The following is a 25,196-nucleotide window of genomic DNA, read 5'->3' as shown; positions in this document are numbered from 1 at the left end:
TTGTTATAGCCATTTTTGGAAAACACTATCCACAAAAATGGGATCTCTTAATTAACGTACTTGAGATTACTTTGAACTCACAGTACAACCGCAAATAATTTATTTTAGTCTATTCAAATGTTTCCAAAAATGAAGTTGAATGTAGAAATAAAATTGTAGGATAATCTGAAAGAGAAACTTAGTCAAGTGCATTTTTAAAAGGAAAGATTTCAGCATGATGAAAATGTACTATTTTGGTTATTCATTTGGCCACATCTAATTGGTCAATAAATAAAACCTATACTTTTGGCTGTAAATATGTGGATGAATAACAGGTAGCTATAACCATACCTGCCTTGCTGTCTCTCCAACACTCTTAACATATATGTTTAGTGTATGTATGCATTTATATATACTCAAATATGTACACATATATGTGTATATTGTCCTTTTAAGCTAATTCAGGAATGTTATTTTTAATAAATAAATGCATTTCATTAGCAAATTAGATCATGGTTAATTTATATAGAGTGAAAATTTTGAAGAAGTTGCACTAGATTCTAGATTTAAAGAAACTACGCTCTTTGCAATTAAAGTCACTTCTATAGGATGAATTGTGTCCCCTCATCCAGATTCATATCTTTAAACCCTAACACCCAGTAACTCAGAATGTGACTGTATTTGGAGATAGGCCATGAGGTAATGAGTTAAAATGAGGTCACTGAGGAAGACTTTATTCCATTCTGACTGGTTTTCTTATAAGAAGTGGAAATTTAGATACACAGAGAGCCACCAGCTGTGCACAGACACACTGTGATGAGGCAGCAAGAGGATGGCCATCTACAAACCAAGGAAGACAAAACCACTCTGCTGGCACTTTGATGTTGGACTACCATCCTCCAGAATGTGAGAAAATAAATTTCTGTTACTTAAGCCACCCAGTCTGCATTACTTTGTTACAGAAGCCTTAGCAAATTTAGAACACAATCACTTACTTTACTATTTAAATGCATGAATGAGGCCTAGCATGGTGGCTTTCACCTGTAATCTCAGCACTTTGGGAGGCTAAGGCAGGTAGGTCATTTGAGTCCAGGAGCTTGAGACCAGCCTGGACAACATGGCAAAACTCTATCTCTACAAAGAAATAAAAAGTTAGCCAGACATGGTGGCACATGCCTGTAGTCCCAGCTACTTGGGAGGTTGAGGCATGAGAATAATTTGAGACCAGGATGTAGAGGTTGCAGTGAGCCATGATCAGGCCATTGGACTCCAGCCTGAGCGACAGAGCAAGACTCTGTTTCAAAAAATAAATAAATAAATAAATAAATAAGGACGAAATTATGTATCTCTAATATGTTTCTAAATATTCTGTCACAAGTTTTCGCTCTCAAAAATTGAAATACAAGAGGGGAAAGTCTATTATTTTTCGAGTACTATGTCTTCACTAATTTCTCTCCTACCTTTGTGCCCTTCATACACTCTTGTCTAAGGTCTTCTGGCACTGTGTGTTTGTGATCCCTTTATAAAATACAGTTCTGAGTATATTCGAGGCATTTCTTATTACTATGGTTTCCTAGAAAAAGCACAAGATAGAGTTAAGATGAGAAGTTTCATTATCTTTAACAAACTTTAGATTGATTTAAAGATCTTTAATGATCTTAAATCATTAAAAATAATTAAAGACCTTTAAGTAAACCTAAAGTTTAACTTAAAGTATAATTTTGGTTATAATCTTTTTTTTAATAAAAATCAAGGCTATAGGGTCAAGGTCAGAGCATTTGAGATTTGAGTTACCAGCCATGATGGATTTTTGCACCCCTCTATGATTACTAATGCATTGCCTTCTCTGCACAACGGTGATGCTACTATCACATAACCAATGTTGAAGCATAACCTGTAGGCAGAAACAACAATTACGATACCTTTGTTCCCACTGAAGAAGGAAAAGTATACTTATATCTACTTAGAGCTGCAAGCAATTTTGTTTGCATTTTGTTTATATATGTTGATATGTGTTCATATCAACATATATAAACATATCCGTTTTCATGCTGCTGATAAAGACATACCTGAGACTGGGGAGAAAAAGAGGTTTAATTGGACTTACAGTTTCACATGGCTGGGGAGGCCTCAGAATCATGGCAGGAGGCGAAATGCACTTCTTACATGGCAGCATGAGAAAACGAGGAAGCAAAAGCAGAAACCCCTGATAAGCCCATCAGATCTCATGAGACTTGCTCACTATCACAAGAATAGCATGGGAAAGACCAGCCCCCATGATTCAATTACCTCCACCTGGGTCCCTCTCAACAACCTGTGGGAATTCTGAGAGATACAATTCAAGTTGAGATTTGGGTGGAGACACAGTCAAACCATATCAGATAGATTAAACCATTTATGAAGTTAGTATCTCAGTATAAGTTCCTTATTCTAAGCCACTGTTCCCTCATCTATAAACTGGGCTAATAAAACACTGTTTCCAAAACCTTGGACAATGGGATTAAATCAGAAAACATGTTCAAAACTCTTGGCAGAGCAGCTCATACATTGCAAGAGGTCAATGAATGATAGCAACTATGAGCTTTTATTGCATAAAGCTCAGACATTGGATTCTTCAAAGGCAGAGACTGTAGTTATCTGGGGAAAGCATCATGCCTGGCATTGCAGACTCTTCATGATGGAAATTCAGCTGGACTGAACTAAAATAGACAAATATTATATTTACACAATGCTGTAAATTTCTGTTACTTTCTAAAAGTATTTTGATATTGCAAAGAAAAAGAATTATCAAATATTAAGGTATTTAACTGGGTAGGTGAAACAAACTATATTGAGGAATCAAAGTCAGTTCAGGCTTAATTCTATAATCCCAACACTCTTAAACAATATAGAGTCAGTAACCAATTACTCTATTCTAAATAGACATGTTTCACAGAAAATTTAATAATTTTTTTTATTCCAATTTGTTGTGTTGATCAAAATATTTATCTTTCCATAGTTATTTAGAGTGGATAAATTTGATTTGTGAGTTTTAAAAATTTCAGTTTTTTTTTGAAAAAAGCAAAGCATTTTGTTAATTTTCAACTTTCATGGGTCTGAAATTAGTTCAAAACTCAAAACTGATAGTGGCACGAGTTCACTCAATTTAGCACAAGTGTGTTCTCTCTGTTCCTCTCTGAATGTAACAGATAATTTATCTTTTTTCACATTCAAAAAAATTGCAATAATAAATTCAGGATAAGAACGCATCATAAACTCATAAGATTTTCAAAATATCATTTGATCGCATATTTCTCCTTCTTATAGTTTACTCTAACACAGGATTTCTGGAAAAGTATGCCAGACCTATAGAACAGCAAAACAAACAAACAAACAAACAAAAACAAGAAAAAGATGTAATGGGAAGATCACTAGGATAGGATTCAGGTATTCAGATTCCAGCCCTGACTTCCCTATTTAAAATTACATCATCTCTGGTTAACATCACTAAAGTTCTTTGGATCTCATCCTCCTTTTCTGGAAGGTGAGAATTATGATGTATGCATGCCCTTATCCATTAAAATGTGATTATGCTTTGAAAAATCACAAGCACAATTCAGATATGAGATGATATTCCTGTATGTTGTCTGCTGTGGCATATATTTTTCTCTACAAAAGTAAGTACTAAATTAATGCCACCAATAGATCTTTCATGAATTTAATAATGTAGCTCTAATATTTACTGCATGCTTATTATGTAGCATTTATTGTCTGCTTAAGAATTAGGGACCTTAAATACATTACGACTTAATCTTCGAAATGCCACTACTATAGGAGTTCATTGTTATCCTCATTTGAGAGAACAAAAACCACTAGGAACATTAGTTCTGTATGTTTTGTCCCCATGTGCAGAAAAATGTTCTAGAATGGAACAATGAAGCATTACTATTTCCATTTAAGAGACGAAGCCTCTGAGACATAGGGGTTAAGTTGGCCAAAGTCAAACAGAAGGTTACTGTCACACAGAGGCCCCAATACTACTGTCAGGCAAGTACTGGGAGTTAAGAAGCTGCCATGAATTTCCCAGGTAGAAAGTGGTAGAGCCAGGCCTTAAACTGAGGTCTGTGTATCACAAAGCTGATGTTATTTCTACTGTGGCACCGTGTGAAACGATCTATGTTAGACAAGCAAAGTGCTACCTCCTTTCATTTAATAAGCCATTGTAAAATAATCGTATTGTGTTTTACAACTTCCTTGTTCACTTTCTCCTCCCTCCTTGGCTAGAAAGCTCTTTCTCTCTTCTTCTAACTGATTTAACTGGTCTCCAAAAGTCAAACTGGCTTTATTTATTTATTTTTTCCAGAGAGGAAGATTTATGTACCATTATCTATTTTTTTTTTCCAGCCCTGCTTAGAGTTCAAGGATTTCTTCCTTAACAATGCTAGATCTTTGATGCATTAGATTTAAGAGGAAAGTTTCAGTGCAAGGATAAATTGACGAAAAACTTTTCATTGAAGTTCAAACAGAAAAACTTTGTACCATAGCAAATAATCCAGATTTTAGCCAACTCTCTTTGTTCACAATGTCCTACGGTGTAGGCTATTTTTTAGTGAACCTTCTCTCCAGGAATCCTTCTTTCTTCAAATACCTTTTTTAGGTTCACTGTTAGTGCTTTAATACCTTGACTACCTATTTCTGCTCAGCGCAAACTTTTTAGTTTCTCTTTTTCTAGTTAACACCATTGGAAATCAGATGAAAGGCAGCTTCTCACTTTGCACTGATAGTTGATCAAGATAAGCCAACACAAAGGTTACAGAGACGATATTGTTCAAGTTATACTAAGGTCGGTAACCAGTAACCCAATAACGGGGATTAGGGGGAAAATCAGTACAGATAATCTTCAGCTTCCAATGTCTGCACCAAAAAGGTCCAGTGCTAGCCTAACTATTTCCTTTACTCTACATAAAGGAACCTCGTTCTGCTTTCGGAGCCCTTCATTGTCATGAAATCAGTCATTGAATCAAAGTCCCTAAGGACATTTTCCACGCTGTAAGTACTTCTTTGAAAGGTGTCTAATTATCCTGTAGTCTGGGTAGCTATCCAGCATGCCCTAGGATGAGACAAGTTACTTTTTTACCTTTTGACTACATAAGGAAACTCTGCAATGTAAATACTATGCTGTATTATCAGAAATGTTTAACTGCCTTCCTAGTCCATAAATGTTCCCATTTAACAACAAAGTACTATTAAGGGATACACTAAAATATTATGGTTAAAAGAATGGATTTTTAGAGTCACTCAAATACCAACTGAATCCCAAATTGGCCACTTTCTAGCTCTGTGACCTAGAGTAGTCACTTAAGTACCCTTGTGACTTAGTTTCCTCATCTGCAAAACAGGGTAATTTTACCCATCTCATAGATGGATTTGATCATCTTATTTCCCTTTCTCTAAATAATGACAACGATAAGCACCACATTATTCACAGTGAGCTTACCAAAATCAAAACCAAAACAAACAACAACAGCATTCTTAGCAGTGTTGTGAGGACTACTGTAGAGCACACCTTTTCGGTGCAGACATTGGAAGCTGAAGATTCAACAATGTATGGAAAGTACTTAGTGCTTGGTAAATGCTCCCTAAACAATTATGAACTGATCTTAAGTCTATTTACTATGCATAATTCTTAGGTTATTTACAGTATATTATTTGGCTACCAGACCATAGAGAAAGCAAATCATAGATCAAATTCTCTCACAAATGTAGACATGACTAACCAATACATTGACAAGTGGACACAAGTCAGGTCATACAAAATATTATTTAAAGCTTGAGTAAGTCCCAGTTCTTGGTACAGTTAAGTGCTCCCTTTAACATCTGAAGTGAAAAATTCACTCAACGCAAACATATCCTTAGAGTTTCTCTCAGTCAATGGCTAGAACCAGTTTGTTTAGGGCTCACGTCCTTAGCATCACTTTTATTGCTACAAGCTTCAGGCCTCCCTGGATTCTTATACCCTGGTCATGTTTATGTCTCTAAAAGAAGTTTAACCAATCCACATATTCTTAAGAACTTTAATCTTACCAATTAGAGCTCTCTTTTTACATTAATGATGCTGATCAGTCAGTCACTATTTTCACCTCTAAAAAACCATTTTCCCATATAGCATGCTATTCATGAATAATATCTATTAATAACATTCTTATTTTGAATATATTTCCAACATCTATGGATAAGCTACATATGGGTAATATAAGTGCTTGCATTAGTACCTGCTAAAGCATTGTATTAATACGTTCTTATGCTGCTAATAAAGACGTACCCGAGACTGGCAATTTATAAAGGAAAGAGGTTTAATTGACTCACAGTTCAGCATGGCTGGGAGGCTTCAGGAAACTTACAATCATGGTGGAAGGGAAAGCAAACATGTCATTCTTCACACCATGGCAGCAAGGAAAAGTGCCCAGCAACAGGAAAAAGCCCCTAATAAAACCATCAGATCTCATGAGAAGTCACTCACTATCACGATAATAGCAGCATGGGGGTAACTGACCCCATGGCTCTATTACCTCCCATTGGGTCCCTCCCACAACACGTGAGGATTATGGGGACTACAATTCAAGATGAGATTTTGGTGGGAACACAGTCAAACCATATCAAGCATGGAACTCTCATTAGAAAGCCTGCTTGTCAGCTGTGGACTGAAATTCTTGAATAGAATGCTCTTAGCATGTGGGATGTAGGCCTCACTCAAATAGCAAACACACAATACCACACTGCATATTTTAAGGTAAATGAAAGCTATCATGACATTAATCAATCCAATTTAAGAATGCATTTTTGCTTTTTTTTTTTTTTTTTTAGATGGAGTCTTGCTCTGTCACCAAGGCTATAGTGCAGTGGCACAGTCTCGGCTCACTGCAACCTCCGCCTCCCAGGTTCAAGCAATTCTCCTGCCTCAGCCTCCCAAGAAGCTGGGACTACAGGTGCATGCCACCATACCCGGTTGATTTTTTTTTTTTTTTTTTTTTTGTATTTTTAGTAGAGATGGGGTTTCACCATGTTAGCCAGGATGGTCTCGATCTCCTGACCTCATGATCCACCTGCCTCGGCCTCCCAAAGTGCTGGGATTAGAGGCATGAGCCACTGTGCCTGGCGAAGAATGCATTTTTAAATAAACTATAAAGGAAACATATTTAAAAATTCAGAGGTTATGACAATGAACATCTTGTTTAACCTGTGCCTCACCTTGGGTATAGTTTTCAGAATAAGAAAGTTAGTGTCTGGCATTTGCCAACAAAAAAAAAAAAAAAAAAAAAAAACAGGTAGGTGAGGGCGAGTAGTGTATGTGGCCAAGGATGACAATGCCTGGGGCTTACTAACCAGTCTAAGTTTGGATATCTAAATTCCAAAAGCCATCTCTACCCTCAAGGCCTCTGGAAAATAGGTTGAAAACTGATTAAGATCCCCATAACCTGTGAAGATGGGGGCCATTGCAAACAGTCAGTTTCTAGCTGAGAGAAAACTCAGACAACAATGTACACTGTTAACAAATGTATTTTATGCAAACTTGATAAGTGGTCTGATGACGTTGAAAGGAGACACGAAAAATCTACAACTTGTCTAAGTTGTACATCACCCCCCCCAAAAAAAAAAAGAAAAGAAAAGAAATATTACAATGCCTGTTTCGGACTGTGGAACCCAAAATGGTAAAAGTTATCTGTTCCCTAGTTGCCTTAATGTCAAATTCATTCCTTATCCACCCCAACCCCCAAAAAGGCAGAAAGAAGAAAGAAAGTCCCTAATGTCTGATAGCTTCTCAGTATTCCCTGTTTATAGTTTTCATAGGAAAAGACACCATGGGAGTTGCATTGCATCTTGTGACAGAACTTTCCAAAACATTACTTTTGTCTATATACCTCACCCTTTATTAACTTTGTCGTTCCAAGAGTGATGCAAAACAAACTTGTAAATTAAGAAATAAGCCATACTCCAGGAACTTCTCATTAAAATGATTCACTAGAAGACACATGTTTCAAAAGTAGAATATGAAAAACAACATTGCCACAGGTGAAGCCACAAATCTTTTTAAAAATCAAATAACCAAAAAGAATAACATTGCTACCAAAACCACCAACCCAAACTAATTTATCTAGTACAAATAAAGGTTATTAGACATAGAAAAAGTCACAAACTAAAATGATGCAAAATGTACAGTTATATGATAGATTTTTAAGTGTTTATGAAGAAGAGGGACCTATGGTAAAATTTATTAAAATTGTTGTATTACATTATATTTGAGCATCTAAAATGTATGCATTCAACAGCCTCCTATATTCTGGGAATATAGAATATAAAAAAGTATATTTATAGAAATACACATCACTTAGAAAATCAATTCTACCTTTTCTTTTTCTCTAGAAATTCCTTTCTGAATAATCTTAAAATCATTGCCTCCTTAACAATGAGTCACTCTACTATAAACAGCACTAGAATATTTACTCTTTGATCTTGATTCCTTGGAAGTACTGCTTCCGGACTAACCAGAAGGTTTTGCATAAGTCAAGTCTGAAGATGTGGGTTCTACTCCTCATTCTATCATAAATTAGCCCCTCTGTAACCTCAATTTCATCACCTGCAGATTAACTGTGTAAATTACATTTTAGCAAAATTTTCTTTTAGTTTTATAACCTGTGTTCATGAAATAACTCACAAACTCATAGTTCCTAAAAATCTCTAAATTTTCTCTAGTTTCTAAATTTTGAGTCACAAATATTTATATTAATAAAACCTTTAATTGCAAAAAAAGAATACACATATAGGACTTTTATCAAGACTTGATAAATGTTCTCTAGAATGTTCCCATCACATTTCTACAACTCGTTTTACTATTTCACTCAACACATTTTGAGCAACAGCCTCTCCTTCACTGAGTGGCGGCTCATGTACTACAAATTAATTTTCCTGTTAATAGTAAACCTAAGATTGTAAGGAATGAGCAACCACTCTGCTTCAAAGAGAAAGTGATATTTGAACCAGGCTTTGAATGATGAATAGGAGATTTCAGGCAAAAAATGGAGGAAAAGCTACTCCATGTTAAAGGAACAATGTGAGCAGAGGCACAAAGGTGTCAAAGAGAAAATGTTGTTTCCTGAATTTTTAATGATTGCCATTCTAACTGGTGTGAGATGGTAGCTCATTGTGGTTTTGATTTGCATTTATCTGATGGCAAGTGATGATGAGCATTTTTTCACGTGTCTGTTGGCTGCATAAATGTCTTCTTTTGAGAAGTGTCTGTTCATATCCTTTGCCCACTTTTTGATGGGGTTGTTTTTTTTTCTGGTAAATTTGTTTGAGTTCTTTGTAGGTTCTAGATATAAGGCCTTTGTCAGATGAGTAGATCACAAAAATTTTCTCCCATTCTGTAGGTTGTCTGTTCACTCTGATGGTAGTTTCTTTTGCTGTGCAGAAGCTCTTTAGTTTAATTAGATCCCATTTGTCAATTTTGGCTTTTGTTGCCATTGCTTTTGGTGTTTTAAACATGAAGTCCTTGCCCATGCCTATGTCCTGAAAGGTATTGCCTAGGTTTTCTTCTAGGGTTTTTATGGTTTTAGGTTTAACATTTAAGTCTCTAATCCATTTTGAATTAATTTTTGTATAAGGTGTAAGGAAGGGATCCAGTTTCAGCTTTCTACATATGGCTAGCCAGTTTTCCCAGCACCATTTATTAAATAGGGAATCCTTTCCCCATTTCTTGTTTTTGTCAGGTTTGTCAAAGATCAGATGGTTGTAGATGTGTGGTATTATTTCTGAGGGCTCCGTTGTGTTCCATTGGTCTATATATGTATATATGTTTTGGTACCAGTATCATGCTGTTTTGGTTACTGTTGCCTTGTAGTATAGTTTGAAGTCAGGTAGCATGATGTCTCCAGCTTTGTTCTTTTGGCTTAGGATTGTCTTGGCAATGTGGGCGCTTTTTTTGGTTCCATATGAACTTTAAAGTAGTTTTTTCCAATTCTGTGAAGAAAGTCATTGGTAGCTTAATGGGGATGGCATTGAATCTATAAATTACCTTAGGCAGAATGGCCATTTTCACGAAACTGATTCTTCCTATCCATGAACATGGAATGTTCTTCCATCTGTTTGTGTCCTCTTTTATTTCATTGAGCAGTGGTTTGTAGTTCTCCTTGAAGAGGTCCTTCACATCCCCTGTAAGTTGGATTCCTAGGTATTTTATTCTCTTTGAAGCAATCGTGAATGGGAGTTCACTCATGATTTGGCTCTCTGTTTGTCTATTATTGGTGTATAAGAATGCTTGTGATTTGTGCACATTGATTTTGTATCCTGAGACTTTGCTGAAGTTGCTTATCAGCTTAAGGAGATTTTGGGCTGAGATGATGGAGGTGCTAGAGAGGATGTGGAGAAATAGGAACACTTTTACACTGTTGGTGGGATTGTAAACTAGTTCAACCATTGTTGAAGACAGTGTGGTGAATCCTCAAGGATCTTGAACTAGAAACACCATTTGACCTAGCCATCCCATTTCTGGATATACACCCAAAGGATTATAAATCATGCTGCTATAAAGGCACATGCACATGTATGTTTATTGTGGCACTATTCACAATAGTAAAGACTTGGAAGCAACCCATATGTCCTTCAATGACAGACTGGATTAAGAAAATGTGGCACATATACACTATGGAATACTATGCAGCCATAAAAAAGATGAGTTCATATCCTTTGTAAGCGCATGGATGCAGCTGGAAACCATCATTCTCAGCAAACTATCACAAGAACAGAAAACCAAACACCACATGTTCTCACTCATAGGTGGGAATTGAACAATGAGAACACTTGGACAGAGGAAGGGGAACATCATACACCGGGGCCTGTTGTGGGGTGGGGAGACTGGGGAGGGATAGCATTAGGAGATATACCTAATGTAAATGACAAGTTAATAGGTGCAGCACACAAACATGGCACATGTATACATATGTAACAAACCTGCACGTTGTGCACATGTACCCGAGAACATAAAATATACTAAAAAAATTAAATATAGACATAATATGCAACCTAGACATCTCATTCTTATATATTTACCCAAAAGAAATGGATAACTATATGTCCAATGAAAGATTTGTACAAAAAAAAAAAAGGAGAAAATGTTGAGAAGTTCAATATGGTTATTTGGAAGGAAGTGGATAACAGTTGAACATAGAGAACTATAAATATTGTGGCCAAATTGTAAGGAGTCCTGGATTTTATTCTCTAGGTACGAAGGGTAAAAATACCATGATAGACAGAAAAGTGGCATGACCAGATTTTTACACATGCAGCTGTAACTTTGACAGCAATGTTGAAATGGACTTTAGTAATAGAAGACCAAGGATAGGAAGACCACTGGTGAATAGTTTACGTGAGATTCAGGAGGCTCTCAAGTAGGGCAGTGACAAAGGAAATGAATAATATGTTTTGGAGGAAATTATTAAACACTAAAATAGTAAGTTAGAGAAAGTCGGTTATTATTTAAATATTAATTATTAATCATGTGCTTTGAAGGAAATAGTGTCATCTGGAAGTATTAACAAATATTTACCGAGCAAGGGGATTAATGAATAAATAATTGAAGTTCTCTCTGCAAAGCTGAATTTGTACTTTTGAAATATGCCAGAAATCCTATCTCTAAGATCCACTGGATTTATTTTCCCTCAAGTTGCTACTAGAATATGTAAATAAGTTTATCCCTTTAGATGTTCTTGGTAATCTCGTTTTCTCATTGGATCATGTTAGCCAATACTGTAATGAGCATTTTAGCTTCAAAATACATTAACATTTTCTTTTCTTTTCTAATTTCAAAAGTTTTAGGGGAATAAGTGTTTTTTGGTTACATGGGTAAGTTCTTTGGTGGTAATTTCTGAGATTTTGGTGCACCTACCCTGGAGCAGTGTACTCTGTACCCAATGTGTAGTCTTTTATTTCTCACCCCTCATCCACTCTTGTCTCCAAGTCCCTAAAGTTTATTACATCATTCTATGGCTTTGCACTCTCATAGCTTAGACCCCACTTGTAAATGAGAACATACAATACTTGGTTTTCCATTCTTGAGTTATTTCACTTATAATAACGGTCTCCAACTCTATCCAGGTTGCTGCAAATGCCATTATTTCATTTTTTAGGCCTGAGCAGTATTCCATGATGTACATACAACACATTTTCTTTATCTACTCATTGGTTGATGGGCATTTAGGCTGCTTCCATACTTTTGCAATTGCTAATTGTGCTGCTATAAACATGCATATGCAAATGTCCTGTGAGTAGATACCCAGTAGTGAGATTGCTGGATCAGATGGTTATTTTGCTCTTCATTCTTTAAGGAAACTCCATAGTGTTTTCCATAGCAGTTGTACTACTTTACACTTCCACCGGCAGTGTAGTGTTCCCTTTTCATGATATCCACACCAACATCTATTATGTTTTGATTATTTTAGCTATGGCCATTCTTGCAGGAGAAAGGTGGTATCTCATGGCTTTAATTTTCATTTTCACGTTAATTAGTGATATTGAACATTTTTCATATGTTTGTTGGCAAGTTGTATCTCTTCTTTTGAGAATTGTCTTTTTCTTCTTTCCTTTTTCTCCTTTCCCCCTAGGCTCCACATGTAACCTTGAAGCATACTGCAGAAACCTTCTTTTTTTCTCCTTAGTTTTAAAATATAGCCTTGAAGTCTTCTTTGGAACACTATGTCCCTCTCTCACCACACACTTCCTTGATACTATGAACATTTATCTAACTGTGTACTTGTTAAACTTACCCCATGCACACTTACAAGTTGTGCTTTCTTAGAAGTTCCAGAAGCTAATTTTGAGACAGACCAAGCATGAAGACCCAGACACAAAATTCCAGAGATTACCTCAAGGTAGTTAGTCAACAACCTTGTTGAGATAATGCCAGCCCACACTCTAGGCTAACCGTAACTCAAGATAGCCACTGGTACAAGACACACAGACCTTGTACCCAGTGCCACTCAAGCATGCCTCCCATTCAAAGTTCCCTTTTTAAGCCCCTCTCCCCAGCCTAAAGTTTGAAACGGTTTTAAGGCACTAGCCTTGGCCATTTCCTCACTGCAAGCCCTGGAATAAAGTAATTTTCCTTTCACTGCACTTTGTTCTTGTTACAAGCAGTGAGCAGCTGAGCTTGCTTCTTGATTATTTGATACATATGGAGTATAATTGCTTATCCATATAATAATTATCTCCAGGGACACTCATGCTTTTTTTATTTTTTGTCAAACAAATTCCATTTAATATGTAATCAATGTTTATTGATAAGACTAAACAGAACATTCTGAGTTAATATGAATATTTCTAGAGTTTCACAAGAGAGGTAAACAAAAATTTCTAAGATGTGTTATTATACAAGCTCAACTTTTTTCAGGAATGTAATTATTTACTGTTGATTTTTAAATTGATCATACAACTAATTTTTAGGCATAGTATTAAGGGGGAAAAAAGACAACCACCAACAATGTAAGTATTTGCTATCTGATATGGTTTGGATGTTTTGTCCCTTGTAAATCTCATGTTGAACTATGATTCCCAGTGTTGGAGGTGGGGTCTGGTAGGAGGTGATTGGATTATCTGATGGATCCCAAATGAATGGTTTAGCACCATCTCCTTGGTGATGAGTGAGTTCTTGCTCAATTAATTCATGCAAGATCTGGCTGTTTAAAAGTCTGGGAGCTCCTTCTACTTGCTTGGTTGGTCTCTCTTGCTATGTGATACATCTGTTTCCCTTAACCTTTCACCATTATTGCAAGCTTCCTGAGTCCTCACAAGAAGCAGATTTCAGTACCACATTTCCTGTACATTCTGCAGAACTCTGAGCCAATTAAACCTCTTTTTATTTATATAAGCTACCTAGTATCAGGTATTCCCTTATAGTAACACAGACTAACACAGAAAATTTCTACTAGGGAGTGGGATTTTGCTATCAAGATACTTGAAAATGTGGAAGTAGCTTTGGAACTGGTAACAGAAAAAGGTTGGAAGAATTTGGAGCACTCAGAAGATGGGAAGATAAGGGAAAATATGGAACTTCTTTGAGAGTGGTTAAATGGTAGTGACCAAAACACTGATAGAAATATGAATAGTGAAGGCCAGGCTAAGGAGTCTCAGGTGGAAATGAGGAAATTATTGGGAACTGGAGTGAAGGTCACCCATGTTATGCCCTATCAAAGAAATTGGCTGCTTTGCCTTCATGCCCTAGAGATTTGTAGAATGTTGAATCGAAGAGTCATGACTTAGGATATATGGTGGAAGAAATTTCCAAGCAGCAAGTGTTCAAGATGTAGCCTGACTGCTTCTAACAATCTATACTCAGATGCAGGAGCAAAGAAAGAACTTAAAGTTGGAACTTATATTTAAAAGGGAAATAGAGCCAAAAAAGTTTGGAAATTTTGCAGCTTGTCCATGTGATAGAACAGGAAAAGTCATTTTCAGGAGATAACACAAGCAGGCTTTGGAGTGGCCATTTGCTAGAGAGATTAGCCTAACTAAAAAGGAACCAAGAGCTAATATCCAAGCTATTGAGAAAAAAGCCTCAAAGTCATTTCAGAAGTATCTGAGGAAGTCCCTCCCATCATAAGCCCAGAAGCCTAAGAAAAACAAATGGATTTGGAGGCCTAGTCATGGGCCCGACTGCCCTGTGCAACCTCAGGTCACTGCTTCCCACATTCTGGTTGCTCTGGCTCTGGACTTGGCTCAAAGGGCCCCAGACACTGCTTTGGAGACCATAAGCCACTGTAAGCCTTGGTCGCTTTCATGTGGTGTTAAGCCTTCAGGTGCATGGAATGCAAGAGTGAAGGAGGCTTGGCAGCTCCCTCCTAGATTTCAGAGAACATGCAAGAAAGCCTGTGTGACCAGGCAGAAGCCTGCTGCAAGGGTGAAGCCCTCACAGGACGGCTTTACTAGAGCAGTGTAGAGGAAAAATGTAGGGTTGAAGACCCTAAACAGATCCCCCACTAGGTCACTGCCTAGTGGAGCTGTGGGAAAGAGGCCACCATCCTCCAGATCCAAGAATGGTAGATCTACAAGCAGCTTGCATCCTGAACCTGCAAAGCCTCAGGCACTCAACTCCAACTCACGAGAGCATGCACAGGGGCTGCACCCACAAAGCTACAGGGGCAGAACTATCCAAGACCTTGGGAGTCCTTGCACCAGTGTGCCATGGATGTGGATCATGGAGTCAAAGAAGATCATTTTGGAGCCTTCAGATTGAATTACTGCTCTGCTGGGCCTTGCATTGGACCTGTAGCTCCTTTCTTTCGGCCAATTTCTCCCTGTTGGAATGGTAACATATGCCCAATGCCTGTATTATTTATTGTTGCATCTTGGGAGTAAATTACTTATTTTTTATCTTATAGGCTGATAGGTGGAAGGAACTAATCTCCAGATGAGACTTTGGACTTGGGACTTAGAACTTAGGAGTTTACACTTTGGGGGACTATTGTGAAAGCATGCTTGTGTTTAGAAATGAGAGAAGAACCTGAGATTTGGGCGGCTGAAAGCAGAACTGTACGATTTCTCATAATCCCCCCCCGCCAAATCTCATGTTGAAATGTAATTCCCATTGTGGGAGGTGGGACCTGATAGGAGGTGATTAGATCATGGGGGTGGACCCCCCATGAATAGTTTAGCACCATGTCTTTGGTAATGAGTGAGTTCTTGCTCAGTTAGTTCATGAAAGATCTGGTTGTTTAAGATCTGAGACTTCCTCCCCCACTCACTCTGTTGTGCTGTCTCCTGCCACCTGACACACCTGCTTCTGCTTTACCCTCCTCCAGGATTGTAAGCTTCCTAAGGCCTCACCAGAAGCAAATGTCAGCACCATCCTTCCTGTACATCCTGCAGAACTGTGAACCAAATAAACCTCTTTTCTTTAAAAATTACCCAGTCTTAGGCATCTCTTTATATTAATGGAAATGAACTAATACACTATCCTTGGCAATACTGCTAATCCTTATTACATAATCAAGAACAACCCTGAACTAGACAAATGAGTCTGATGTTGTTTTCTGAATACTAGAAAAAAATATATTATTCAAAGAATACTCTGTGAACTTATTATGTATTTCATCATTATCAAGGCTGGTAAAATCACACGTCTTCACATAGGCAAAGAGAACTTTACATTCTTATAGTTTGGAAACTCCATAGGAAGGAAATAGCCTTCTCCATTAGCTCTAGCAGAAAAGTCCCACAGTGGATTCTGATTGGCCCACCTCATGTGATGTACCCATTCCTCAACCAATCAGGACTGGACAGATCAGGGAACTAAGCCTATCTCCTATAGTGGAGGGAGGTGGGAAAACAGAACCATGTGAATGACAGTCTCTCCTGAAAGATACGGAATAGTCTGAATTCTCTAAGGAAAATGAGTACTAATAATGGAAGAAGAATGACAGAAAAGTGTGCTAAGCAAATTAAAAAAAAAAAAAAAAGTCCAAGCTAGGCACGGTGGCTCACGCATGTAATCCCAGCACTTTGGGAGGCCGAGGTGGGCGGATCACCTGAGGTCAGGAGTTCGAGACCAGTCTGATCAACATGGAGAAACCCCGTCTCTACTAAAAATACAAAAATTAGTTGGGCATGGTGGCACATGCCTGTAATCCCAGCTACTCGGGAGGCTGAGGCAGGAGAATCACTTGAACCTGGGAGGTGGAGGTTGCATGAGCCAAGATCATGCCATTGCACTCCAGACTGGGCAACAAGAGTGAGACTCTGTCCTCCTCCACTCCCCCCCCAAAAAAATTTCTAACCATAGTCCATATGTCTAGGTTAGATAATGGTTTTCCCACTTATCAACTAAGGGATCTTGAGCAAATCACTGTACTTCCTTGATCCTGTTTCCTTATTTATCAAGTAGAAAAGTTTAAAATTACCTGTCTTACGTGATTGTCATAAGAAGTTATTGACAGAATATAAACTAAGGACTTAGACCAATTCCTGGCTTATATGTGGCAACAGCAACCTAATTGACCAATATTTAAGGGATTCACTCTGTTCTTTTCCCTGTGAAAGATATTGACAATAAAATAATGAGCAAGGGCAGTCATAATGACTTTAACCAAATAGTCAAACAAATATAAAACTACAGTTGTTTTGTAAAAAATAGGTAGTTCATGCTTGACTTTATAAGAGGAGAATTGACCAAAGCAAAGAGATCAGCGAAAGCCTCCCTGAGGAAGGAAACATAGGGAATACTGAGTTGAGACCTAAATGACAAGTGCGTACTTACTAGGCGCAATGATAGGGTGAAACAAAGTGGTCCAAATGGAGGCAGAAAGAAGGGTATTTGCAAATGGTCTGAGGTGAGAATTATGAGGACAGAAGAGCCTTGACCCTGGAAAAAGGGGATCACGTAATGAATTGACCTTGGAGAGGGAGGGAGAGGCAAGATCCTGGAGGCCCTGAAGGCTTTGGTAAGGTGCTAACTTCTTTATTCCAAGAGCAATGGCAAGCCACCAAAGAGCTTTCAGCAGAGGAAATTTCATAATCAAAGAGAGCATTCTTCTCCTTTTCCCCCTCCTCCAGTCACCCAAAGACAGATACAGAGAGCCTGCCTCTGGTCTGGCTTGGTCAGGCAATAAGTTTCAGTTTGTGAGAGCCATTTTTTAAAAGAAAAATATTGACAACAATATGTGTGTCTAAAAGATGATATCCACAAAATAGTGAATGAACAAGAGATATTTCATATGCACAAAGCAAGATAAGACTTATTTGGTAAATTACACCTGCCTCTTAACAACAAAAATGATAAAGCTCAGGAAAAAAGCTTTTCAAAATTGGATTAATCAATAATAGCATGACTGACAAAGAGTATTGAAAGTATTCAAGCAAAAATTAGATAATTATGAAATACCTTTCTACCCAGTGCGTTAAATGTTGAACTCCCTGAGCTGTACAATGGTAGCCTGCTATTTCCATAAGAAAACATACCCCATGCCTCCTATCTACCTGGAACATAGCCCTGCCTCTTGTTCAGTTTAAAGTAACTCCTTGGTTTTTCTTCTGCCAATCAACTGAATGCTGGCCTGCATCCCCTATCAAAAGCCAGTCTTAAGGAGAGATCTCAGTCATTCTGACCCATTTGCGACTTCCATATAAGCCTACCCAAAATCTTTCATTTGCATATTAGCTCTTTCTAATCTCTTGGATATTTGCTTTGACATTCTCTTGATTTAATTTCAAGTAACATTACTACACAACAAAATTGTAATGCAGCAGTATGAGGGAAGCAGAAGATACTTCTGTTCTGGATGAGAAAGTCAGTGATATCAATGAAGCTAGAACTAGGGAATGGTGGAGGTGGGAGGAGACAGAGAGAACTGAGAGGGAAAAGAACGGAAAGAGGGAGGAATAGAGAGGAGAATGAGAATGCATTGCAGGAGATGAACGTAGCATGTATTACTGAGCTGAATGAAAAGAAATTGAACTGAATTTCTGTTAGGAACACTGCCTGGTTTCTTTAAACCTGGTCCAACGAATCAGTCCATTCCTTCTTATTGGTCTCATAAAAGCCGTATGGTTAGATCTACGATTCACAGGCTTCAGTAACTCTCATACGATTTTGATTATTTTTGTCATATCTGTCCTCCTTTAGTACTACTTGTTATTTACTTAATGTTATACATTAAAGTGAGTTTATATTGACACTAATTTTTTTTTTTCCTTGGGGGGAAAATGGTGGTAAAAGGGTACACGGTTTTAGTTAGACAGGATGAGTAAGTTTTGGAGATTTATTGTACAGCAATGATAACTACAGTTAATGTACTGTATACAGTTAACCCTTGAACAACACAGGTTTGAATTGTGTGGCCTACTTATATGCAATTTTTTTTTTTCAAACTCAGATAGAAAATACAGGATTCTAGAGAGGTAAAACCCATGTATAAGCAGGGCTGACTTTTGTGTCGGCAGGTTCTGCAGGGCTGACTGTGGGTCTTGAATATATGCAGATTTTGGTATACCTGAAAGGTCCAGGAATCAATCCCCTGAATATACTGAGGTACTTCAAAACTACAAAGAGTAGATGTTAAATATTCTCATCTCCCAAAAATGATGAGTATGTGAGGTGATGGATATGTTATTTGGCCTGATTTAATAATTTCACAATGTATACATAAGCAGAACATCACATTGTACATGGTAAATAGATACTATTTTTGTCAAATATAACTTAATAAAGCTGCAGAAAAAATAAAATGCTACACTTTAAAATAATCTTAAAGAGGCCAGGCGCGGTGACTCATGCCTGTAATCCCAGCATTTTGGAAGGCCGAGGCAGGCGGATCACCTGAGGTCAGGAGTTCGAGACCAGCCTGGCCAACATTGTGAAACCCCATCTCTACTAAAAACAATTACAAAAAAATTACCTGGGCGTGGTGGTGGGCGCCTGTCATCCCAGCTACTTGAGAGGCTAAGGCGGAGAATCACTTGAACCCCGGAGGCAAAGGTTGCAGTGAGCCGAGATTGCGTCATTGCACTTCAGCCTGGGAGACAGAGAGAGACTCCATCTAAAAAATACAAAATAAAAAAAAATCTTAAAGAGAAAGAAAACAATCATTTGCAATGCCTTCAGTATCCAAATTAAGCAGCTCATTTTGATATTTGATATATTTGTACTAAGAGTACCTAATGTATAAAAATCTTTCTAAGCAACTATCAACTTGGAATCATGATTGATGTGCTGTATATATATTTTTTTTCTAACCTGCGAAAGTGAGAACGCAGTCCCCCACTAAATTATGCAGTCAAGTTTCCCACATTTGGGGAAATCACAGAGGTCAGCACATCCGGAGTGAAATAAATACGCTTCGCCCTGATTACAGGTTTGGCATATTCGTGTTTAACAAATGCACCTGCACTAATTAAAGCAAATTTGGAATCCTACTCTATTATTAAAATAACTAATTCCTAAACTCATACATCATTCCTTCTTTTAAAGATCACTGATGTTAATGTTCAGCTAATATTTTCTTTTAAAAAATTAATGACATGCTTTGGAATGTTCTCCAGTTATACAAACAAAAACAGACACATTTTGGAAAATCAATAAAATATTTGTTTTAAGTATTTTTTAAGACTGTACAGCTGGAGCTCCAGGTTTAAATTAGAGCTCTGCCATTAACTAGATATGGTTGGTCAAGAAAATTAACCTTGTATTTAATCGTCCATAAAATGGGAATAAAATAATAAGATCTATACTAATAGATTTGATGAAAGAATTTAATGAGATAATCTATGCGAAGTTCTTAGTCTGGCACCTGGTACATGAATAAGTGCATCACATAATGATGTTAGCTATTATTACTGTGGTGGCATTATCTTTCCGTTCAAAAAAGTACAACTTTCAAAGCTTTGCTGTGTTGGTGACCTGTAGTTTAATAATCTATCGCTTCTCTTTCAATCTTAATTTCCAAAGACATAGTAACAAACCATTCCGAATGAAGCATCTCCCCTCGCAAAACTTAACCTTGAGTCGACAATTCTTGTAATTATTAAATATTCATTCACTAAAGTAATTGTTTTTTTTTTAAAAAAAATAGAGGTGATAGGACAATGGCCTAACTACAGATCACAATTAAACTTTATTTCTCTAAGGCAGGCAGGGTGAATTCTTTGCTCTGAAGCTCCCCGACTCCTCTCCCTCTCCGACTCTATAAAAGAGGGAGCTCCGAGCCCTCTCTGGCGCACGAGGTTATTTCGTCTGTCCCCAGGCGTGCCAGGTGAGCCCCGTCGGATCCGGGAGGGTGAGCTGGGACTCGTCGCGAGCAGTAGCTGCAGGGTACCAAGCTTCGACCTCTGCGTCCCCGCGCCTTCGCGGCCTCCCGCCGGTGCAGGTCCGGGGCCCCCAGGCGAGGGGACGAGGTTGGCCTAATCTGCCCAACTTCTGGGCCATTTACCGTGCTCTGGCCGCCTTCCCGATTCTTCCCTCCGCGCCCTTGCCTGCTTCTCGCCTACCCGGGGCTCCGGAAGGGAAGGAGGCGTGTCCGGAGCAGGCGGGAGGGAACTGTATAAAAGCGCCGGCGGCTCAGCAGCCGGGCTTCGCTCGCCGCCTCGCGCCGAGACTAGAAGCGCCGCAAGAAGCACGGACAGTGGAGAGGGCGCTGCGCTCGGGCTACCCAATGCGTGGACTATCTGCCGCCGCTGTTCGTGCAATATGCTGGAGCTCCAGAACAGCTAAACGGAGTCGCCACACCACTGCTTGTGCTGGATCGCAGCGCTGCCTTTCCTTATGAAGAAGACACAAGTGAGTAGGGCGCGCCCGGGAGCTCCCAGGCTCGCCAAGAAAAATCGTGTCCGGTGCCCCGGGGAAGCCGGCGCGCCTTGGGACCTGCAGCTGGGGCGTGCAGGGCCGTACCTGCCGGGTGAGCCAAGAGGGTGAGGGGGAGGCCGGCGTGGTGTACGATCCCGAGCCCGCTGAGCCAGGGAGAAAAGGATTGGGAGTGCTGAGAGGGAGCCGGTGTCAAGTTTGGAGATTCCGCAGTTAAGTTTTGAGCTGTCAGTCGGAAACCGCAATTCCCGTCTGGTGGAAAGATTGGCTTTTGGGCCGTGGAATTTTAAGTTATCACGGGAAAGCATGTCTTTGCATAGGAGACGGTTTTCCCGTGGATTCTGGGAGATTATGAAACAGCACCCCACGCGCCACCCTCGCTGGCTCTCTCTCTCAGATTTATTTGCGTAGCCCCGAGGTGGGCGCCGGTCACCGGGAGCGGCACGGACGCGGGTGCAGCCGGGGGAGCGAAGCCAACGGGGAGCTCCTAAGCGGCAGCTCTCGGCGGGGCGGGAACCTGCCCGGCCCGCCCGGGAAACTTGGCTCTCGGCGGTGTCTGCCTAGTTTGCGGCTCTGTATGGGTTCTAAAGAGCTGTAGTACCTCCACAATGCATGCACCTTTTCCCATTTCAGCAGGGATAAAGGCTCTTTATAAAATAGGCACCTCTAAATGATAGTGATTGAGATAATTCCTAGTGCTGCTAAATTCTGCTTTATACATAAAGCACTGTGGGTAAAGCGCTGCCCCGGGGGACAATTAGATTTTTTTTAGTGGTGTTTTTTTTTTTTTTTTTAAGAAAATACCTGGTTCGTCCTTTAGAAAGGGCCGCCACGGTGCCCCCTATCCACAGTTCTCTTCACCATTGTTGATTCTTACCTCCTCTCACTTCTCCCCCTTAGAAATTGTTATGTGTTGTCTGCCGCGGGTTGGGTAAGGGTTGCCCTTTCACCCCCCAGAGGTTCTGTCGGAGATTGCAGTTCCTGAAATGTGTGGAAGGGGTGGAAATGGTGGGGAAAAAGGAAATCGGGGTGTTTGTACACATCGTTGGTTTAGGTTGAAGGCATCAATGTGCTCAAAATGCTTTATCAAATGGCCTGCTTAGCATCATGTTTTAAACAGATATCTAGGCCTGCAAATGTACACGTTGGGAAGAAAGTTGCAAGACTCTAGCCCCTTGTATCCATGTGGTAAAAGGCAGGGAAAAGGGACATTGCCTGGCTGAAAGAGGCTTACGTAGTCTCTAGAGCACTCTCTAAGAGAAAAGAAGCGATGTGCCTCTCCCCTCTCTTGCAAGCTGGTTAGCTTTCAGGCAAGGCATTGAGCGCCACACCTGGAATCACCACAGAGTGCTGTCGAAATGCAAATGTTACAGATGCTTGCAAAAGAAAAGTTTTATTGTAATCTCTTGATTTAGACGAGCTTTCTGCGGAATTACAAGAAGGGTAGAGACCTATTCCTTTTTGTAGTAGCATCTGCTCCCATGAATGGTAGTGGTGAGATCTGGGGGAAGAAGCTGCTACCTCCTAGTTCAGGAAAAGAGCCTAAACCTTCCTATTTAAAGAAGAACACAAGAGACAGATAAGGTTAATGTCCAACACTCCAAAGCCAGGGGATGTACTATCAAGACACTCTGAGAGGCAGTAGGATTGAAGATCGTTGCACCCTTGCTTTGCAAAACAAATGTGAGCTCTGTAATCTCCTTTCTCGCTTTGATTAAATGGCTGTGTAAATCGGATTACATGGAATAATTCCATTGAAAACTAGAAAGAGGTCAATCTAGTCTGAAACATTGTGGCTGTGGCATTAAGTGACTCAGTGCTGCCGACCAGAGACATTTGAGAAAGCTAAGTATTTTAGATATGTGACCTGTTCGGTCACACATCACACAAGTTAAAGTGCAGGCCCTTTGGGGGAACTTACTGATGTTAAACGCCTTGCAGGCAAAGGAGGGCAGTGCCCTTGTTGAATGAAGGCATTCATTGCCTAGGATCTAATGACCTTCAAGGTTTTCTTTAAGAATACTTCTAGCAATTCCACAGTCACTGAAAATGGGGACACTGGAAATAGCCCAAAATCAATAAAATAATCTGCAGACATGGGGGGCGGGGATTAAATCTTCTTTCATATTGTTAAATTTTCTAATCCAAAGTTAAAAAGACATTTTCTGTGCAATGCTGCATGGATAGAAAGTAGCCTACGTAAATTGTAAACTAAGAAGTAGGATCGATTGTTCTGAATCTAATGTTATCCTCACCAGGGAAGAGTATGTATTAATATTTACTAAATAGTCATTTATAAACATGGCATCAATACCATGGTTCTATTATAAAGCAGCTGGTTCTGTACTCTCCTACATATAAAAAAAACTTAATATTTTAAAATGGACTTTAATTTGAATCACGCAGCTCTGCAAGAATCATGGAGGCTCCAGGTATTCTGGCCTTTCAGTCAAGCTAAATAAGTGTGAAAATTCCATCAACAACCACTTGGGGTTTGATGAATGATTCATTCATTTAGCATGTGTGGTTCACTTCAGTATTTTGAATATAATGACACAGGCAATAGCCATGAGGAGCAATTGTGACAATACATTTAATCACAGTTCTACAGAAATGAATGTCTTTTGAGTTTTTCAGATTTCTGTTTGATTTTATTTTATTCAGATTGTGTGGTTTTACAGTTTCTAGAGGTAATTGTGGCTTGGGCTTAGAAAAATGTCTCTTTCAATGTGTAACTATTTTTTAAACATAATATTCTGATACACCATTTTAGACTACAATCAAGGCACCATATTTTGCAACACTGATTAAGATTTGGTTAAAAGTACCATCAGCTTAATGTACCTGGTGTTACATTTATCAGTGTTCTGCTTACGTTTTAGTTTGGGGATGGTTTGTAAGAAGTGTCATAACTGCTGTCAATTTCAGAAATACTGAGATAAGAAACATTGATCTTGCAAACAATGTAAAAAGGCCATTTTAGGCATACTAACTCTCAGAGAATAAGCAAATAGAATGCTAGTTTTCACTACTCCAAAGAAAATCTCTCTTTTATGTCTGCATGAAGTTTGTCATGTGGGTGACGATGCAAGTTTACTTTGTAGAAGAAAATTAACATATTTATGAAAAGAGCATTTTTTTAGTCTTGTCCTTAAGATCACTCAATTTGGAATGTATGCTTTGAATAATTCTAATTTATGTAGCTTTTAATTGATACATTCTGCCAAGACTTTAAAACCTAAGTGCTAAGTTGATTACATTTAACATAAAACAAGGAAAATAACCATATGGAAATCTGAAAGCCTGGGCCAAACCAATTAAAATTGCTAAATTTTATTTACATCAAACCGCTGATTTGAAGAGAGCAAATTCTGGGTCACATTTGTTCTTTAATAATAGGTGATGGAAATGTTTCTATCACCATAAATCACATAAAAGTTTCCCACTCAAATAGCAAGTCTGGATATTGGAGGTTTTTTACATGGATTGGCAAATCCCACTACGTGTGGCCTTCGCTTTCCATGTCTGAGAAACACCTACAATATGGTTGATGGAAGGATTCTAGGCTCTAGCTTCTGAAGACTTAGATTCTAATTCCTGTTGTACTACTCATGAGACAAATGACCTTAGGCAAATGTTTGTTAAACTTTTGGGGACTTTTGTTTTTTGTAATCTGTGTGATGATAATAAAAGTTATAAAGATTTTTCTCACATGATGGCTTTATGGACTAAATGAAATTTTATATGTGTCTTTATACCAGCATGGTAGCTTACTATATGTACAGTTTGAATTTACTGTTCCTCAGAAGAGAGTGCCTGCTGGCCTACTTTTACAAGCGAGAGAAAAACTGACTTATTGCAGTTAAATGATGCCTAATGAACCAAGCACAGAGACCAA

The 25,196-nt window shown here is 38.8% G+C and overlaps 1 protein-coding gene and 1 long non-coding RNA gene across 5 annotated transcripts in view; one reads left to right on the top strand and one right to left on the bottom strand.

Moving 5' to 3' along the window:
* Positions 1-1,424: 1,424 nt before the first annotated feature.
* Positions 1,425-20,987, bottom strand: LOC135966298 (uncharacterized). 2 transcript variants are annotated; one of them, XR_010579522.2, is made up of 5 exons: positions 20,928-20,987; positions 19,398-19,538; positions 6,325-6,441; positions 2,087-2,140; positions 1,425-1,552 (listed from the first exon to the last, which is right to left on the bottom strand). It is a non-coding gene; the product is annotated as an uncharacterized lncRNA (long non-coding RNA). The 2 variants fall into 2 exon arrangements; XR_010579524.2 differs by having other exon boundaries at positions 2,087-2,137.
* Positions 20,988-21,066: 79 nt separating this feature from the next.
* KITLG (KIT ligand) overlaps positions 21,067-25,196 on the top strand; it is an 87,746-nt gene continuing 83,616 nt past the window's right edge. For all 3 annotated transcript variants that reach the window (XM_045365685.2, XM_005571830.4, XM_005571829.4), the window contains exon 1: positions 21,067-21,274. In XM_045365685.2, the coding sequence (XP_045221620.1) occupies positions 21,260-21,274 (15 nt within the window). In that variant the 5' untranslated portion in view covers positions 21,067-21,259. The remainder of the gene's footprint in view (positions 21,275-25,196) is intronic.

The sequence above is a fragment of the Macaca fascicularis genome, chromosome 11, assembly GCF_037993035.2.
Source record: "Macaca fascicularis isolate 582-1 chromosome 11, T2T-MFA8v1.1".
Classification (NCBI taxonomy): Eukaryota; Metazoa; Chordata; class Mammalia; order Primates; family Cercopithecidae; genus Macaca; species Macaca fascicularis.
The sequence above is the reverse complement of the archived record's forward strand: the minus strand, read 5'-3'. Positions and strand labels throughout refer to the sequence as shown.